This window comes from Haliaeetus albicilla, chromosome 16 (genome assembly GCF_947461875.1).
Source record: "Haliaeetus albicilla chromosome 16, bHalAlb1.1, whole genome shotgun sequence".
Classification (NCBI taxonomy): Eukaryota; Metazoa; Chordata; class Aves; order Accipitriformes; family Accipitridae; genus Haliaeetus; species Haliaeetus albicilla.
The window spans coordinates 5,446,773-5,467,438 of record NC_091498.1 but is presented as its reverse complement, the minus strand read 5'-3'; the positions used below and the strand labels follow the sequence as shown (position 1 = coordinate 5,467,438).

The 20,666-nt window shown below is 48.5% G+C and overlaps 1 protein-coding gene across 1 annotated transcript; it reads right to left on the bottom strand.

Moving 5' to 3' along the window:
* Nucleotides 1–148: 148 nt before the first annotated feature.
* Nucleotides 149–13,926, bottom strand: LOC104320221 (CCN family member 2). Its single transcript, XM_009922324.2, has 5 exons — nt 12,846–13,926; nt 7,457–7,670; nt 3,288–3,539; nt 2,647–2,855; nt 149–2,435 (listed from the first exon to the last, which is right to left on the bottom strand). The coding sequence occupies exons 1-5, from the start codon at nt 12,906–12,908 to the stop codon at nt 2,124–2,126; spliced, it is 1,050 nt and encodes a 349-aa protein (XP_009920626.2). The 5' UTR covers nt 12,909–13,926; the 3' UTR covers nt 149–2,123.
* Nucleotides 13,927–20,666: the final 6,740 nt, after the last annotated feature.

The following is a 20,666-nucleotide window of genomic DNA, read 5'->3' as shown; positions in this document are numbered from 1 at the left end:
CTCTCCTGTGGACCCCCCATCCTCTCAGCACCCAGCCATTGGCTTTGAAGAGGATCCCAGCACTGGTCCCAGCAGGCTTGTGGCACTGGGCAAAGGCCGGAGGGGAAGCCGGGCAGGAGCCTCACACAGAGGGATGCTGCCAGGGATATAAAAAATAAAGAGATATTTATTAGCATTGAGTAAAGTGCAACCTCAGCATAGTTTTACACTCAGAAGCGGTGTAAACGGCTGGAGAAAAAAGTTCAGCGCAGACCTGGAGGGCAAGGGGAGAAAAGGCCCCAAGCAAGGTTGTACTAAAAGGATACAAGAACTGTACAAAGGCCTTTAAAAAAAAAAAAACAACATCAGATAAATTATTTACAGTTCTAATTGATTACAGGAGGCTGAAGGCTCATGAGCTTCCGCAGGCTGAGAGAGCAGGAAAAGAGGGGCTGAGACGAGACACAGGCCCCAAGCTGGCATTTCAGCGGAGTTATGAGCTGCAGGGCAGCGTTTATTGATGGCTGGGATTATCCTCTGGCATCAGGTTCTGCTTTGGGGTGGGAGTTGTGGTGGGGTAAAGCCTCAGTGCTGCAGCGTGACCCCTGCTCCTGCCTGGCCGGGACAGGAATTCATCATGATTTCCAGCAGTGAAAGGCCAGGAAGATTTAAGGAATGAGATGAGGCACTTTACCTGGATGTTTCTGCTAAAAATCAGCAGACATTAAACGCAACTGGTAAGACTTCAGAGACACCATGGAGCTGCTGAGGTGCACGGGGCTGCATCACTGCTGGCTGTGCCAGCCAGGCTGGGGGCTTACGGGATCACTCCTGTGATGGTGGCCTCTCCTGGAGCTACGGGCTGGCCATCAGCACGTCGTTAACGGCAGAGAGACTCTGCACAGGTTTGGCAAGAAGGGAATCCCAGTGCTGGAGACCCCAGCACCATGCAGCTTTCCATGCCACTGCCTCGGTAACTCCATTTACAAATACGGGCATTTTTCTTGCCAGTGCCTTAAATTCCCTGGGGAGACCTGAGCTGAACTGCGTTCCTCCAACTTGTGACTCACCAGCAAAGACTCCAGAGGCGAAATGTAGTTGCAGCCCCACTGTGGATATGCAAGCCAGTGGAGTCCAGCCCCTCTCCCACCCCAGAGCCATTTCTGAAGAGCTTACCGAAAGGGACAATAGGACATGCTCATCACAGCACTAAAAACACTGCCCTGCCAGCGCCAGAGGCAAAGCTACAGCCTGGCCAAATCCGTTTTTCTAAACTCCTTCCTGGGCTCAGATCTTCTGGAGAAGGCCCTGAGCCACACTCCATCCCCTGCAGTAACACTACACAACTGGCTGTTTCCTTGTCTTCGCCGTCACCCTCACTGGCAGAGGCTAAAAGGAATTTAATGGGGGAAAAAAGCAAGCCCAGCCTTGAGGTGCCCAGACAACGGGTTGCCCAGCAGATGATCCGGCCTTTCTAGGAACAAACGGATCTGGAACAAAGCTGCTGACGGGAAAGCACATGGGAGGGTGAAAGGTGGGCACTAGGATGGGGAAGAGTTTTTGCCAACTTGTTGGATCCAATTAGCCAAAAATAGTTGAAAAGCTCAGCAGAAGCCCAGCACCAGGCCAGGACCACTTTCCTCACTGAGAAGCTTTGCATCAACACGCAGGAGAGCCCCACTCTGCTAGAAAGCAGGCTGCAGAACTCCGCTTTAGCTCAGGCCTCCTGGGCTTCCCCTGTCTCATGCTCTGGGTTTGCCGCATGGTTTTGGCAGGCCAGTGGCCACGGGGAATCATACCCGCTGTGCTCTCAGCTGGACACAGGCTGGAGCCACACGGCTTTGATCCACTCTCCCACCAGTGGGAACATGGATCAAGTTTGCGGCTCAAGCCTGTTTCTGGTTCCTTCACTGACCTTTGCACCACCACGGGTGAAGGTCAGGAGCCTGGAACAGATGGGGCTGTGCCCCCATGCACCTTGGCTTGTTAGGAAGGCCACTGGGACCACTGGTGGCAAACGGTGCTGTTCCGAAGAGCACAGCCCCTCACAGAGGGGGAAGAGGCTGCATTGACCTGGGACACAGCCACGAAAGCGCTGCAGAGCCCTCTTGACACCTTGGCCTGTGGATCTGGCACAGAGAGGGCTACTGCCTCTCTGTCTTGACGTGGTCTCCAATCATCCTCCTGTGATAGGTGGCCAGAAAGATGTCATTGTCTCGGGGGCAGTCGTAGTGGCAGGAGCACACCTTGATGAACATCATCTTCCGCTGGAAGAAGTCCCCCTCGGGGCAGCGGAACTCCACTTCCACGGTGCTGGTGACGTACGGGGTGCAGCAGCGGCCGTCCGTGCAACTGCCGCAGAACTTGGGCCGGTAGGAACGGGTGCTGGTGCAGCCCGAAAACTCAAAGTGGAGGCTCTGGCGTGGCTTTGGGGTCCGCACACACTTCTTCCCCTTCTAGGGAGAGAGCAGATGGGTTAACAAGGACATGACAATCAGACGAAAGGTCCACTGAGGCCTGTGCTCTATCTCCGTCACTGGGCAATAGGACACAGAAAAAGTGGAAGCAGAGAGCAAACCCTCTGAGATGGGCTCATGCCTGACAAGTACCTAACCAGGTTGTCCCTGGCATTCACGGTGTTGTGTCCCCTCTCCCCAAGCCCAGTACCTTGGTTTTCTCCATGGGGAAGTCGCAGGGCCGGACCATGCAGAGCTGGGTCTCCTTCTCCAGGCGGCACTGGGGGTTGTCGTTGGTTACTCGGGCAGAGATGCCCATGCCGCAGCTCTTAGAGCAAGCACTCCACTCGGTGGTCTGCACCAAGCAGTTCTCCTGCAGGTTATTCAGCTCCGGCTTGTGTGCTGGATCCTCCCTGAAAACTGAGCAACATGGAAGAGGCACAAGGCGAGGTTCAGGGCTTGGGACAAAATGTGGCAGCTCCATGGCTGCTCCCAGCTTGGTCTAACTCTTCAGGAACAGTAGCAAAGGTCTGATCCATCCTGTGAGCTCCTCAGCCTCTCAGCAGGAGGACGACACAGGCGAGCACGGTGTCATTTCCTACCACGGCCCAGTTCCAGCCAGCTCTGCTGCAATACCAGAGGGTGTGCGAGCCTCCCCGCAGCATTGCTAAAGTCTCACCTTAACGGATCTGGAGTTCAACGCTTGGTACCCACACCATGGTGCACCAAGTAAACGGTCACCTTCCGTTCCAAATCAGATGTGACTTAGGGCTCCGATCCAAAGGCAGTTTGGATCCACCCCCATCCCCCAGCAAACAGCTCCCAGCCCTGTCATGTCTGCCCACCACTCACCCGCCATGGCTGTTTCGAAGCGGTTTTCCTCACTGCCCTCCTCGCAGATCCACTCTTCGCAGCACTTATTGTGGAACTTCACCCGCCGCGGGTTGGGGCACTCGGGGGACGGCAGCCGCAGGTCGTCGGAGCAGAGCGGGATGCAGCCGATGGCCCCATCCATGCAGATGCACTGCAGCTTGCAGGTGGGCTGGAAGCTCTCTCCGTTGTGGTAGATCTTGCCCAGCAGGTCACAAGTCGCGCCCTCGTGAGCTGTGGGAAGGGCGAAGAGGAGGAGGAGAAGCTGAGCAGATGGTAGGGGGCTAGCAGCACGGCCTCTGCCTCAGGGGGTCACAGGGCTCCTGGTGAGGGACCAGTGCCCACGCGCAGACTCTCCCCTGCTCTGCCATCCCAGTGCTGGACGCAGCAGAAGTTGGCACTTTTCATATTTGTCTCCCTGGACCCAAGGCTATTCCTGACATTGATTTTTGGAAGTTGGCTCCAGCTGTGCCAGACCTCCCAAAATTCTCTAGAAAAATCTCTTCTCCACTTGGATGAGCTACTAAGTGGGACTTTGTCTTTACAGCTTGTAAACAGCCTGTTCTCCAGTCAGAGGTCTTCCTGTCCAGCTCAGAGAGTGCCCAGGCAGCGGTGTTGTGCAAGATGCATTCCTGACACGACACATGAGCCAGCGGCTTTGCTCCTCGTTACTCTTAGGAGACCAAAGGCAACATTCTCCTAAGAGCAGTTGGTTCCCCACATATCTAAAGGTATGTACAAAAGGAAAATAACACTTTGGGTTTATGACCTTTTTGGCTCCTCTGTGATGCATGAATCCTTCCAGCCACAACTTTTTCTATTTCTCTCTGTTCTGATCTCCAGATCTCTCATCTCCAGCCCTCCTACGAGTCTTTCACTCCTTCCCAATAAAACTTAAATGAGCAAAAAAGGAAATGCAACAATATCTGACACATAGGAGCAATCTTCAGTCTGGGAGTGCGAGCAACGCTCACAAGTTCTTACGTCTGTATTAGCCAACATTTTTCCAGTGGAAGTTTTCCAGCAGAAAACTCTTATTTGATTAAGAGTTTTGCAGGCACAGATCAATGTCAGGAATGTTTTCAATGAGAAACAACTGAAGCATTCTAATTCTATATCAAAGATTTCCTTTATGCTCTTACAATAGCTCAACCAAAATACTTGTTGGACAGTATCCATAGGGGGAAGCATTTTGCTCGGGTAATTATTTTAGATACTATAAAGATCAAGATGAAACATTTTGATATAATAGAATTGGAAAGTTTTGACACAGCCAAATGAGTATTCTAAATAACTCATGGAAAGTTTTGAGATTTTTTTTTTATATATATTTTTTTTCTTTCAGCCTGAAATTAAATGTTGAAATCTCAGAGTTGTTCACAGGACAGAAATCCTGCTTTTGGACAGTTCTCATCAGCTGCTGCTTTCTGCAATCCTGACCCTTAAAAAACAAAAAAAATCCATACAAACCTCTATTGGGAAGTTACCAAAATGAAGGATTCTTGGCTGTTTGTGGAGGCTTACCAGGAAACCTGATCTATTTTCCCCTTACTCCTGCTCGCCCATGGAACATTGTCTCAGACATTAAGTGTTTGGACCAAACAAGGAGCAAGAGCCTCTTTCCATCCCACCTAGTCCTTGAGGGGACACAAATCCTTCCGGGCTGCTAGTGCCTTGTTTCTAACCAGAGCTGGATCTCAACTTGCAACTCTTTTCAATGCCATTGGTATAAAAATACTCCTGTGCTCCTACTTAGAAGTTTCAAAATCCTCACTTTTTCCATCAAAGTGGAAGCCATCCACTTTCCCTCTACACAACCATTCATACTTATTTTTAAATCCTCTTTCACTGGTTTTTAGCCCGAGCCCTCTCCCTTTCCCAATGAACTGATTGTGCTGTTCCCTCAGCAGCACTCCTCCCCGCCCAAGGAATGGCAGCCTCCTCGAGCGTTTTATTATGTTTTCAAAACTCAATCATTTTGTCATGCCCTTCATTACCCTACAATGACCTCACTTTCCTGTTGACCTGATCCAATTAAAGCACCAAAACAGATTGTGCCAGCGGAGTGAGACGGCTCTTTCTTCACCAGCTCTGCTTGGCACCGCTGTCGCCTCCCGCCTCCAAACACCAAGTCCAGCCAAGGAGACTTTTGCCCTTTTCTGCAGGGAATATGGCAGAGCTCAAGTGAGCCACTCCAGTGGCCGCAGCTCTGCCAGCTCCCTACACCCATCCAGGCCACCCTACCACCCTTAGGCTCTCCTACTCTAGAGTTACTACGGGATCGTCTCTACCTTTCTGATACTCCAAGGTCTCTGCAGGAAGGGAAGAATTCCTCTGCAATACGTGAAATGCTACATACTGTGATTAATATTAAACAAATACACAGTAATTTTCACTCTGATGGTTCCCTTCCTATCTCTTCTGATATGGCCTTCAGGCTGGTACCCAACCTAGCAGCTTTTCCCATGACACCTGAACACCTCTCTGCTCCCATCACATCTGTCTTACTTGGATACCTGTAAATCCTCTCTTCTCTATTCACAAACACTGATCTTTCTCCTCATTCAATTCATCGCCCCACCTTCAGCTTCCTTCACTGCCTCCAGAATCCCCCATCTTCCAAGAGATCAGTGTGGACATCAGAAAAATGTCACCCAAGGACATTACATCCCAAAACTTCAGTCCAATTTAGGGAAGATATCCTGGTCTATGTTCACCCGGGAATTTTGCCATGGAAATCTTAATTTCTCATTTAAAGACAGGAAGGACAGTTGTGGTCTTCAAGTCTGATTTTCTACACAGCAGGGATCTGGGACTCTGACTCCAAAATCTTTGTATCAAACCCATATGTCATGGTGAATACGAAGCACTTTTATTAGACGGATGTCCAGTCTTCATGTGAAGTCTGAGATGGAGACTCCTCCACACGCCTGAGTAAATTGTTCCAGTGATTTAGCTACCTTTACTCCACAAACATACACCTCATTTCCCGTCTTAATTAGGCAGTCTACAGCTTACACCCAATGGATGTTGTTAGGCCTACATTTACCTTATTAAGCTTCAATCATCAGGTCTTAGGTGTATCAATGCCTGCAGAAAGTACTAGGAAGCGCATGTGGTTTCTAAAGATCACAATAACTGGGGGAGAAAGGCTAAACAACTTATAAAAACTTCTCATAAGAAAAGAGAAAACACCTTCTACAAGTTAAATTCATTATTTAGATTAAAAAAAATTGTATGTGATCCTGGCACGGCAAAACAGTGCAGTTCCACCCCAAACCCCCAACGTCCGTGTCTCGGGGTGGTGTGAGTAGTGCGGTTGCTGGAGCATTTCCAGACATGCCCCGTGCAGTGGCTGAACACTTCCCAAAGCATTCACCTCAGTTTTCCAGCCCTCCTGTCTTCTTCCCTATTTTGAAAAGCTTGGATTAAAAAAACGGTCAGCTCCTGGCAAAGACGGGGCAGAGGAGTCTTGTTTTTAAACAAAGAACAGGAGACTGAGGAAATACTTTTTTTTCCTCTACACCAAAATAATTTTTGCATGCTTTAAAAATAGCTACTAAACAAAAAAAATGAAAAAGATTTTTCTTTTCTGGCTAAAAAGAGGCACTAAGAGAGAAAACAGGTCTGCATTTGTATTTACCTGGCTCAGTAATTCTTGTGTTCTACTTACACACTATTTTGCAAACGAGTTGTTCAGCTCTTTCCACCCACGTGCTACAGCCAGAAATATGGTATGCCTTTTGCATGTAAGCAGTCGAGTGCAGAATGCTAATCTCCAGTGCAAGGCAGTGAGATTTTGGGTGAGATTTTCCAAGCAACTGTACTTTCCAGTAAAAGTCCAGATTGCTAGTATTTACCCACAGGTGCTACAGGGTTAGAGGATGTCTCCTAACAATGTCACAGGAACAAAGGAGAGTCCCAAACCCCAACTCGTGCCTTTGGAAACATCCTTCATTGCAGGAGGAAGTAGGTTGCATGTGTGAAGGTATCAGTGAGTTTGCTGGCTCGCAGGGCTGGCACAGATCTCACAACGTGATGCTGGATGAAGCTCCAAGCGCTGCAGGAAATTCTGACGATGCCGTGGGTTTTCTGGGAGGTCTGAAGGGGCCACAAGAAAACCGCACAATAACAGAACATACAGCTCTCACCTAAGCAGATCCCGCTGCCTCTGTGGATTTTGGAGAAGTCGCAGTAGAGTCCCTTGTGATGATCACAGGGTTTCTGCAGGGAACAGAGCTCGCCAAGCTGCCTGGCACACACCTTGCAGCAACCACAGGCATCCAACACATGGCTGGTGCCAGGGGGGCACTGCAGAGGCTGGGAGGGACACTGGCATGGATACGTGCAGGCCTGCGGTTCTACCTGGAGGGCAAACAAGCCATGGAGAGAATGAGTCTCCCGCAAGCCAGCCACGCAGAGAAATGAAAAACACGATTCTGCTTCAAGCACAGACACCCCATCAAGAGGAGGGAAGACCAACTTCACCCTCCACTGGAGACCCCTGCTGCAGAGGATGCGTGTGCAGCTCCCAAGGACTCGCAAGACTAATCTTTTCCTCATCCCTAACTCATCTGGAGCTCAAGGAAAAAAAAAAGATGCCTCTGAGAAGCAGGGCCAAAACAAACAGGATAAGCAGTAGCCTGGAGTCCCACATGCAGCTCAGCCCCCCGCTTCCCTGGAAACAATAAAATAGTAATTATTAACAGTAAGTAATTCCCAGCTTTTACATAGCACTGCTCAGAAGAAGATATCGAAGCACTCTGCAGCAGCACCATTAGATCCAGTCTGAACATGGAAAAAGTGAGGTACATAGTGAAAGGACTTGCCCAAAGACAGCCAGCAGGACTGCAGCAGTGCCGAAAACTGACCCAAAGGCTCCTGAGTTCCATTGTGTCCCCTGGATGTCATACTTTCTTTGTTATTCCCAGAGATGCACCCTCTCCTCTCCCCTTTCCAAAGAATACAGTGCAACCGACCTTTCTTGGAACCTTGTGAATCTACAATTGCCTCACTTGACAGCATTGCAGAAGTGCTGGCCACCTCTTGAAACCCACCTTTTATGGCTTTTATGCCACTTCAGCAGCTAAACAGAGATCAGGCTATGTCTGAAGGAGGGTTACCTTCTCCGGAAAACCCAGGATGCTTCAAACACTCCAATAACTCAGTCTGTGGCTTCCTTGTTCTGAATCAGTTTGGAGCAGATACACCAGCCTCAGATCTGGATGTGCCCAGATTTGGGCAAGATGTAAAACCACAACCTTGAAAGGTGCAGAGCATATGGTCTCTAAAGATCCTCTTATACCTCCTCAGAACCATCAGTGTGCCAACTCTAGCCTGGTTTTCTGTTCTGCCCAATAAAATTCTCAAGGTAGTTCAGAGGGATGCAAGAGCACTACTCCAATTTGCAGTGCTCACATGCTGTGCGTTGCTAGATATGGGTCAGCTCCCACCCCAGGGGCAGCTGCTGCCGCAGGGCTGATACAACCCTTGCACGTACATGATGCCAGCAAAACGCTTTGGGATCCTGTATTGCTGTGAGCTGGGTGAAGATGAAAGCACCCGACAGGGCAGAACCCTCACGGCTCCCCTGCCAGACCCGGCCACTGCCACCCAGGGAGAAGGGCTGCAGCAGCTGGAAAGAGCCTGGGGGCAGGCAGGAGGGGGGGACACCTGGAACAGAAGCCAAAAAAATATCTTGCTACAGCTCTGTTTGCACTTGTTATATCCCACCCAGCCCTCGCTTGTGAAACAGCTTCCTTGGATATTGTGTTTGTCACCAATAACAGTAGTAAAACTCTTCCAGCTGTTTTGACTGTTGCTCAAAACAGCTGCTCTGACTTTAGCTCACGTGGGGTTAGAAGATGCCAACTGCTTTGTACTTCTGTAACAATCAGCACAGTATGGTGTAGGACAGGGATCTTAACTCACAAGTCCTCCCAGAGTCTCACCCTGCTCAGCAGGAATCAGTGTAATTCTCCTTGAAAACTCCTAGCACAAAGTATTTTGGAAACAAGCCTCTCCTGCCTGTAGCCCAGCTGTTCTCAGACGGCAGTCTCAGAGCCACTCACTGGGAGCTGGCATGTCACAGGGATCTCCTCCCGACTGCTAAAGTGCATTAAAAGATGCTAAAAATACAGAAATGCTCTCCTACTGTTTTTCATGTATGCAACTGCTGTAGCTGCCAAAAGGACATGTTATTCAACCATGGATGAGTGGGTGGGGGGTACATGAGATCATAAAAGAGGCAAAGCATTCCTAACACAGGACCTATATTAAGATGCAATGCATGCACTTAAAAAAAATAATGACAACAAGCATTTTCCAATGCAGTGTCAGCCACAGGCCATATAAATAAACACTCTCAAAATAGCTCTCCTACTGAAAAACAAACCAAACCAACCTCTTTCAGGATAACAGAGAATGCAATGGAATTAAACCCAACCGAGTTTTCCTTCTTGCTTTCATTAATCATTGCTGGCGCGGTTTATTTCATTTAATAACTCACCCGAAGAAACTAGACCACCTGGTTTTACCTTCTGTTCACAATCAGCTTCACTTCCTCATTATATTACGGCTGCTTTTCAGCACAAGAACATCTGGACTCAGATCTCCGACGTACCAGAGACCCGTCAGGTGACTCTGCACCCCTACCTCTGCTGTGCCTCATTTCCCCCACCTGTGAGCAGAAGCACGGCTTAAAAGGCCCAATTCATCCGTATTTGCAGGGCTCTTTTCAATACTTCAAGACTTTCTGATCAGTCAGCTCAGACATGCCTCTCTTCATCACCCAGTCCACCTGGCCCCAGGGTGTGCTGGGGCTCCTGTTTGCTTGTTTTACTACTGAGCAAAGTCAGCTCGTGCTATTTATAACTCCCGCTCCTCTTATGTGTCCAAGAGAGAGGAGAGAATAGGCTGAAATCTTTTTTGGCTCATGCACACTCAACCATCAGCACTGAATAACTGCCTGGCAAGGGGAACTTCTTGAGCTGGGAACAGCCAGTAGAAAGTCAACATTGAACCAACTTCCTAGAGTTCTCCATTACTTAATTTGCTTTCACAGCAATTTCAAAGAGGCTAAATAATGGATTATATTGCATTTGCATGGAGCACCCTCCACCCTGCATTATTTTCAAGGACTGCTTCTAGGCGTTGTTTCAATACAGTGTTGAAACTGCCCAAACTGTCCCAAAGAACTGCAAGGACTCACATTCAGGGCTTTGCTACAGACCCACACGTAACACAAAGACCAGCATTTCCACACAACATGCCACTGACCTGGGTGCAGAGGAATTCAACCTGGAGAACATTTAATTTTCTTCCCTCTGCAGAAGGGTCTCTCCCCAAAACTACACTTTTACCATCTTTGAGCAGGATCCTAACTTCAAGTTCACTACAGCCTTGCCCTTGTTGTTGTTGAGGTTAGCAGTGCATTTCTGTGAACTTTGAGAGCAGCAGAACAGAACCAGTCTTACAGAGATCAAGGCTACAGATTTAAGAAAGCGCTAAAGCCTGGAATATCAGCTCTCCCTGCTCCTGGCTCTGCTGGCAGTTCTCATATCGATCACAATCACTACGTGTGCATCTGCCACTCCCAGGACCGCTGAGCGATGGCCAAGCCACAACAGGAGTGCAAACAGACTAGAGGACTCCCTTGCCTGTGCTCCATACATGCTCTCCACCACTGACTCCCAGGCCCCATCTGCTCAGCTGACAAGCCAGAACAAGCTTCCTCCCAACTGCCAGCACCAAACCCAGTTACCTGGGGGAAAAGAAAAAGTGAGAATGTTCTTCCTGCTTCATATCCACATAAAACCTCTTCCCCCTATGCCCTCAGGAAGGCTCAAGTTGGGGGACACAATCTCACACCACTGCAGCAGTTCCGTGGCATCGTCAGGACTTCTCCTTCCTGATCAGTCAATGTCCACACGAGCCCAGGGAACCAGCTAAGAGGGCCAAACCAAAGAGGATTTTTAAAACGCGTTTGGGCTCGTGACTGCATTCAAAGGGCTGGGAAAGGAGTGTTCTGAAGCTGAGCTAGCTGTTTGCAAAGTGCTTTGGGAGCCAGGAGGTAACACTGCAAGGTAGAAGTAATATAATAAACATGTAACTGGTTCTCTTTCACGTTCCAAGAGTGGCAGTAGATAAAGCAGCCAAAACACAGCTATTCACATACTCCAAACGCTGAATTATCGTGGATAATACCTGCTCTCCCTCCACCACAGGCTCTCAAGGCACCTTCCCAAGGTTGCTGCAGCACATTGTACAACAGCGTATTACAAGAGACAAGAATCGTTACCCTCATTTCACAGACAGAGCATGGAGACACGAAGACTGGCCCAGGCTGAGCCTGGCAGAGCTAAACATAACTCCCAGCAATCCTGGTTCTACTCACGCCTCTGAACAACACAGGCGGCAGGCTCAGGAGTAACAGCTCTCATTTCCTTGCTCGATCCACTAAACACCACTCTCAGAGCTCAAAGAAAGTCAAAAGTCCCATTTCCGAGGCAGTTGGCAGGTTTAGGGAAAATGACATCACCTCAGAGTAATCACAGAATCATAGAATACCAGGTTGGAAGGGACCTCAAGGATCATCTGGTCCAACCTTTCTTGGCAAAAATAATAAATTTGGAAATAATAAAGTGTCACAGTGGTGGGATTCACTGCCTTCATTTATATGACCAATATAATGCTGCCAAAGCTGGGTCAGAGCAACAATCAAGATGACCTTTCCAAATCACAGAAATTACCCTTAGATCACAGTAGTGTTAGGTGCACAGGATGCCTTTCCTGGCAGGAAAGTGGCTGGCACATGCTGGGTGCTGCCAGGAGCAATCAAACAGACCTCATCAACCAGAAGTTTATTGCATCTATCAGCACAATAAGCCGTGCAAGGCACAGTGGCTCTGTGAACCTGATTTCTTCACTGATCCAAAAGGCACTTACTGCAATTCAGGTACATTAATGACTGCAGCAATGTTCCTGCTATTACTGGCACTGTAATAGCACACAGAAGTCCTAAGCAGAATCAGCTGCTCTGTGAAGCACTTGTATTAACACAAAAACAGGCACAAATCCTGCTCTGGAGAGGCTGCAGTCTCATTTCCCCCTCGGGATCACTGTTTTTGGGAACACATGGGTGGATTCAGTGGCAGCTGGGGAAGGATGGTGATGGGAAGGACCTGGGCTACAAGACTTTTATTCCTTGCAGTGACATAAACTCAGTGACTTCACCTCTCCCTCTTGTAAACCAGGGCTGGCTTCTAGCTCACAAGAGTGGAGTGGAAAAAAAAAGCCATTCACATTTGCCAAGAGCTTTGAGATCCGTAGCTGACAGGCATTAAGCGCGGTGCAGCTCCGAGCGTGATTTAGTTACACAGTGCATTTGCATTGTTCTGCTAACAGCCAAACTTCTCTCAGAAACCTTTGGAGGCAGGTGGCACCTGGGAAGATTTATTCAGCCTAAAGCATTCGCATGCATCAAAGCAAGAAGCTGCAATGCCCAGCCAGCAAACAGAGCTGCTGCAGTGCAATACATACCCAGCCAGGTGCAAGGAGGAGGAGGAACAGGGTCCAGGTCACTGTCCCCAAGTTGCCAGACATCCCGAGTAAAGGGAAGGGAGGGGATTCAGGCTGCCGACTGACTCACTCCTCCTTCGGAGTTTCTCCTCGCTCGTTGGAGAAAGTTGCACACCAGCTCCTCTTTAAATAGCCTCCAGGAGGGGGCGTGCCCCGCGCTTGAGTGACAATCTGGAAAGCAAGCCGAAATGGGTGCAACAAAAAATGTCCAAATTCCAAGGAACATGAGCAGATTCCTGTGGCCCTGGTGGTTACGGGGCTGCCGGCACAGCCTGCAGCTTGGTTACTTTCCACGTGGGTAAATCAAATCCCAGTAAAAGCAGGATTATTATTTTTTAATTTTCCTCTTTTTAACTCCAAAAGTATGAAGCTTGGGACAGCTTTCTTAACGCAACCCCCCTTTCCTTACCTACATCCATTCCTTTTTGGCTGCAAGAGCTGAGGACTTAAATAAACACAGCTTTGTGGTGCTCAATGTTTTTCCTTTGAACAGGAGGGAGAGACGGAAAGTTCAGTGCTGTTAGGCGCAATTAGGTACCATAACTGACTGTGCATCACCAGCACTTGCTGCTGCCAGCTCCAAGAAATGAAAGTTTCATGACTATAAAGGCTGCCGTCTGAACTCCTGCACCTAGAAGCTGCTTGTTTTATGAGGCAGTGAAAAGCTACGGGGTGAAGGTTATTGATAAAGGACAGCAATTCCCCGTAGTACTTTATTTGCACCTCGGGATTGATGCAGGACATAACACATTTTTATCTCAGGGCATGATCTTTTTTGTTTGCTGCTGAAATACAGAACCAGGCTTCTCCACTGCCTGCACAAAAAGAGCTTTAGAATATGAAAGAGTTGTTTTGTGTATTAAAGAGTTGTTTTGTTTATTCCCAAACAGCAAGTGGAATGCTGCCATGGAAAGATGAGGAGAAGGAGTGCAGCAGAGGGCACTCTTAGTCCTTGCTGGCCTGGGGTGTGACAGAGCAGGTTGGGCACCGGACAGGAATCCTCTGTGCTGCACATGAAGTGGCCTTAAAAAGACTTTGAGTCAGGACCTCTCCAGGGTAGAAGCGGTGCAAGATCTCTGTACTTACCTTGGGCCAACATAAAGCAAGGGGCAGGAGCATATGCAGAATGCACTGTGCCACACAGTCCCTACCACATCCCTGCAGAGTGTGCTGGGAAGTAGGAGAGAAGATGAAGAAAAATAATAGGGAGTGTGTAGTGGGTCATTTAAATTTGGCTTCCTTCCTGCGTGCCTCTAAGTGTAGGGCATCTTAGCTGGGAATCAAGCCCTGCGTTTTACTCAGGTCTTTTCAGGTCCCTGTGCAACGCCAGCTCAGCTTCCACACTCCCTACGCTACTGTTTGTCCACTGCTGAAAACAGACAACCCCGACTTAATTAATTAGCACTCGGAAAGCCCCTTGAGATTTGAGGCTGGAGAGCATTAACACAGTGCAAACCACCTCAGATGCACCTCCTTCTTCTCCTCTTCCATAAGACGAAGGATTTCACAATCATTTCCGTAACAGCTACCTCTACTAATGTCACAACAAAGGATTATGTCTCCACACAAAAGATTTAATGTACTGGAGGTGGCATAAACATCCAGTGCCCTAGAGCAGCTTGGAGCTAAAGACAGTCTAGCTGGATATACATTCCTCTCCTTTTGGAAGGCTTGGCACCTTAAACTATGTTGTCGCCTAAAATTAGCTGCTCACATTTCGCAGGACATTCTCCTACTGCTCGTAAATAAGACAGGGATAAAGTGCTACACACCTCTGTTCTCATTTTCTCACACAGCAAGAGTATAAACCACAGCTGAATTCCAAGCCATATGGAGCATCTGAAGGTGTTATATTTGTGCCTTTTTAAAAGGACAGTGCTTAACGTATGGCTTGATTCATATGTTGCTCCTTGTCCAAGAAGCAGCAGTTGCACCTCAAGCCATGATCTTCCAAATTCTGCTTTCAGATTTTCTTTTAACCTGCTGCATAACCTCAAATGAACTGTTCAACCAAAATCATAACGCTTACTCGCCTGTCCCGAGTTTTGTGGGGAATATTCAGCACTAAACCAGCATTATGATTGCTGATGAAGTTTTCAACCTACAAGAAAAACAAAGAATAATTTGATTATAAAACACCCTTACCAAGCTACTCATCATCATCCACCTGAATGCTTTCAACTTCCAGAACAGTAGCATAAGTAAAACGTACAGAGGTGCAATCCTGCTCATCCCTCAAGCCACCTTAGCTCTGCCACGGCCAGCCAGCTGTCTCCCCTGCCTTGCCAGGAGATGAGTGTCTGGATCCACTCTAGCTCCTTTACTGGATAACAGAACCAACACCTTGCACCAGCCTCTTCACTGCAAAGCACCAGGAGCAGCATCAAGCCCTCCACATGCGTGTTTCTCAGGACAGAGGAGCCCAGAGCAAGTCTGCCACCAAGGCACCTTTTTACCATAAGCTGAAAAAAAGTAGAGGGGCAGCAGAACATGAAGGACAAGTGAGGTCCCTACACCCATGGTCCAAGATTTTCTTAGGGCACTGGGACAACCAAAACTACCCCTAATGCTAGCAGCTGAACTGTTCACCCCATTGGACATGTCACTTGCCAAGAAGCAAGAGAAGAACATGAAGGTTGAGTGACTCAGAACGATCAAAGGGAGGAAACACTCAAGTTAACACTGATTTGCATCTCTTCTTTTTGCCTCAGCTGCCTCAAGAGAAGGGATAAAGATGTCAACCCTGCTTAAAATCTCCCCCAAGCAAAGAATAGTGGGTGTTTAATTCACCTTGTTACGTTCTTCTGGATTCACTCACCATGCCCAACCAGTAGCTTTCCTGAATTTATAGTAATTAAAAAAAGAAGACATTTAGATAATTGCTGAAAATCATGTAAGGGTAAAAAATAAAATTAAGGCAAGCACACACACAGGTTTTTTGCTCAGCACGATCTCTCGCAGTGGCACTCTGCCTGCAGAAGCCAAAATAAAAAGCCGGCACAAACAGCATGTAGGGGGAATCATGCTCACCCAGTCCTCAATGACTTCAAAGCTGTCCCCTGTCTCAAAGCTGCTCAGTTGCCCACAGGACATGCCAGTGGCTTTCAGGACTGCTCTTTACGGGAAGGCTTTCATTCTCACAGCTGGCAAGTCTTGGCAAAAGTCACTGTTGGAGTAGATCACAGGCAATCACTCTAATCTGGCACTCTTTTAACTTTATAAGTCTCGCCGAAATTATATCAAACACAAATTTGGCCCAGCAGAGATGGTGAGCTTCATCCAGCTAGATGGTCTGCAACACAGGAATTTCATTTAATTGTTCATTACCCAACTACTGATGCCTGCTTGATGCATCCTGCTCACATGCTCAGGCTAAACTGATTGCCAGATTTGGGACCATGAAGGAGTCCTGTCCCCTGCTTTTTGCTGCATTCTGTAGTTTAAAGATAAGATGCAATTCTTAAGATTGGCTGGGCATTTTCACCCAGCTTCTCCTCTGATGATACAAGACATAAGTGGGACTGTTGATTTCTCCATCTGTGGTATATTACTAATAAAAGAACGAAACCCATCAATGTCAAGGACGTAAGTTTGCTGCAAGATGTGGAAGGAGTTCTGCAGGTCTCTGTGCTTTGGGGTAGGACAGGTGACCAGTCTCTGAGTGCTTTTGGGCTAAACATGGTTCCTAGAGACTTAAAAGCTGAGATTCTTGCTCTTCCAGACCCCTGTTCCAGTTCAAGTTCAGTGCTAATTCAGCATCTGCCTAGAGGGACATTTGGGGTCAGGCTCATGCTATCTAATCTTTAGGCACTTAATTAAGGCATCTACATCAGAAGCCTAATCTCTCTAGGGTCTCTTTATAATCAGTGGAGAAGGACCGAAGCTCCTGAACTGCCTTCTGACAGTCCCTATCTCTTGCTCCATGTGCATCAGCTGTATCACGATGTTATTTGCTGTAAATTGTCAAGAAAAAGTGTCATATAAAGGCAATACCAGAGCTCAGCAAAGGTTAAATACTACAGCGTATCTGACTCCAATCTGGGTGGGAAAGGCTACCCTGCCCTAAGGACGGAAAGGGCAGGAAAAACCACCCCTCCCCACTTCAGCACAGCCTTGGGATGAAATCCTGACCGCACGGAAACACCCACTGGCTGCAGCAGAGCTAGGATTCCCCTCTCCGCCTGGCTTGCCAGATACTACAGCCCCGAGGGCACGCTGCTGTGCCCATCGTTTAAGGGATGTCAAGCAGGGAACAAATTTCATCCCTGGCTGCCGAGTTCCCTAATGAAGTCTACAGTTATTTTAGTTCTAGGAGGAACACTCCATTGTATTTGAGGATTTATTGTGAAATAGAAGCCTATCAAGGGATGCAAAACTTGGGGCGGGTGGGGTGCCTGTTGATGTCCTTATAAAGGAAGTAAATATATAAAAACAGTCTTGGCATCACGAGTTCGGAAAGAGCCAGTGCTTAGACACAAAGCTTGCCAGCAAGAGCACATATTCTCTTCTGGAAAAAAAAAAAATGCCCCCCTGGAGCTTGATTTTGGCAGGAGGCAAAAAGCCAGTTCTGCAGCTTACCAAAGAGCATGCAGCCAAGGGCACCCAGACGGGCTACCAGGAAAGACACCAAACCCCATTTATTAATCCACAGGATTCTCATTTCAGAGCAGGTGAACAGTAAGAAAGTCAACACTTCTAAGGACATATGTGCAACAAGAAGCCTTCCCAAAGCAGAGCACCTCAGGTGTTGAGCTCTTTGCAAAAAGGCCTTGGTTATGGAAGCAGAGCACTTGACAGTCGTCTTCTCCCTCCCTCTTGCCCTGTTTCTGGAGTTGTGAGAAATCTGGCCTTTCACCCCAATACAGGGCATAGCCAGCTGGGAGGCTTTGAGGCCAGCTAGGACCACTCTAATTACCTAACCTGACTTCTTGCCTAACACAGGCTGGAGGATTTTGCCTAAATAATGCACAAGATCCCGCAACAAGGGCTGTGTCCTGGGTTCAGCTGGGATAGAGTTAATTTTTACAGGAACCTGGGAGGTGGGGGGCATAGCCGGGGCAGCTGACCTGAACTGGCCAAGGAGCTATTCCATACCATGTGACATCATGCTCAGTATATAAAGGGGGAGCGGGCCGGGGGGTGGGCTCTTCTTTTCGGTGGGGGAAGTGGCAGACCGTCGGGTCCCGGGTGGTGAGCAGTTGCACTGTGCATCACTCTTTTTGTATACTTTTTCATTAGTACCGTTGTTGTTGTTGCAATATCTTTGTGTTGTTCCAGTAAACTGCCTTTATCTCAACCCTCGAGGTTCCAGGTTTGGTTTTTTTTCTCTCCTCCGTCTTTCCCCCCATCCCACCGGAGGGGGGCGGGAGGAGTGAGCGAGCGGCCGCGTGGTCCTTTGTTACCGGCTGGGCTGAAACCACGACAGTCCTTTTTGGCGCCCAACGTGGGGCACGAAGGGTTGAGATAACGACAGATCTGGCCAGAGCGTGTTGAAACAAATTTGTCATACGCATTTCTTATACTAGATAAATAGATGTTAGTCACAATGTTGATTCAGCTGTTTACATGGTGGCGTTTTGTAAGTTCTTATATGCTTTATGTATTGCCTGTAGTTGCGTATCTCATCTCTGGGAGAGTGATTGGGATTATCATTTTGCTGTACTGGGCAATGTCGACTTGTGAAATGATTACATCACTGGTCATGAGGTTAAGCTGTTATCTGTATGAGGCAGTGATATCATTTCCAGACTTTGGGCACCTTCTGTCGGGTTTTATTGGTAATTACACCCAACCCATGGGGAAGTCAGGGGGGAATACTTCCCCCCATCCGTTCCCCTCCCTTTTCTCTTTCCAACTAATTACAACAGTTTTCGAGAATTTTGAATATCCTTGGGATGCGCAAGCCTGTGTGCTGTTAGTGCTATGCCTCCTGACTATGTTTCAGGTCTTGTCTAGGGCTACAAAGAGGCTCTTTAAGAGTACCACCCAGAGATCTGTCCCAAAGCTGGATATTCATGGGTGGCACGGCGTGTGGGAGGATGTGGGCAGGTATCTAGAGAACTTCTCACCTCCAGTGACTTGGAAGTTCACTCCCGAACAACTGCAGAACCCTCATGAAGTGATAGAATTTTTGAAAGGAAAATGCTGTGGCTATCCCAGAGACACACAACTCACTACACTGTGCTGGGCCCTGGCCGGTATCTACCAAACCCTGCTTGATACTATGCAGCACCCCCAGGGGGAAAAGGGGGAAAAGATGGAAAACAAGACAACATGCACCGTGGCTGCCCCAACCCCGACAACATGCACCGTGGCTGCCCCAACCCCGACAACATGCACCGTGGCCGCCCCTACCACGACAACAGGTACCATGGCTGCCCCTACCCCGGTGACAGATACTGCCACTAAACCAGAGAACCAACCTGTGCCAGTATCAGTTGCCCCTGTACAGAAAAAGAAACACACAAAGAAATCAGTTCGCTCAGTGAGAGATGAAGATGAACCAGGGTCATCGCGAGAACAGGAGGAAGAGGCAGAACCTGAAATAATTACCCGATCTCTATCCCTGAGTGAGTTGCGTGACATGCGAAAAGATTTTAGCCGCCACCCAGGTGAGCACATTGTTACCTGGCTGCTCCGATGCTGGGATAATGGGGCTAGTAGTGTGGAATTAGAGGGTAAGGAAGCCAAGCAGTTGGGATCTCTGTCTAGAGAAGGGGGTATCGACAAGGCGATTGGGAGAAAAACACAAGTCCTCAGCCTCTGGAGGCGACTTCTGTTAGGTGTAAAGGAAAGATACCCTTTCAGGGATGAAGTTACATGTCACCAAGGCAAGTGGACCACCATGGAGAGAGGTATCCAGTACCTGAGGGAATTAGCGGTGCTGGAGGTGATTTATAATGATCCAGAAAATGCGCAGTCACCCACAGATCCAGATGAAGTCCAATGCACACAACCGATGTGGCGGAAGTTTCTACGAAGTGCACCACCAACCTATGCCAACTCATTGGCAGTAATGTCCTGGAGAGAAGGCTATGGACAAACGGTGGATGAATTGGCTGTCCAACTCCGGCAATATGAAGGAAGTCTCTCTTCCTCCCTACGGGCCTGTGTCTCAGCTGTAGAGGAATTGTCCCGAGAGTTCCAGCAATTCAAAGTAGATATGTCCTCCTCCTCACCTGTACAGGCCCGCATTGCAGTTATTGGGAGTAAGCGTTCCTCTGCCCAAGAGAGAGGAGAGAGAAAGTACACACGACGGGCTAACCTGTGGTTTTACCTGCGTGACCATGGAGAGGACATGAGGAAGTGGGATGGAAAACCTACCTCAGTCTTGGATTCACGGGTACGGGAGTTGCGAGAAAAAGCAACCAGAAAAGAAGATTCTTCTTGGAAAACTGCTGCTCCAGTTTCCCGTGAGCAGTCCCCCGGGCGCAGTAGATGGGCCGATCTCATTTCTGATCCTCTTGAAGGGACTTCTGATTCACATGTGCAAAAAGTGGGTAACAGATATTCTAACCAGGATTAGAGGGGCCCTGCCTCCAGCCAGGTGGAGGAGAGGGACAACCGAGTCTACTGGACAGTGTGGATTCGATGGCCTGGCACGTCAGACCCACAGGAATATAAGGCTCTAGTAGACACTGGTGCACAATGTACCCTAATGCCATCAAGTTATAAAGGGGCAGAACCCATCTGTATCTCTGGTGTGACAGGGGGATCCCAAGAGCTAACCGTATTGGAAGCCGAAATGAGTCTAACCGGGAATGAGTGGCATAAACACCCCAT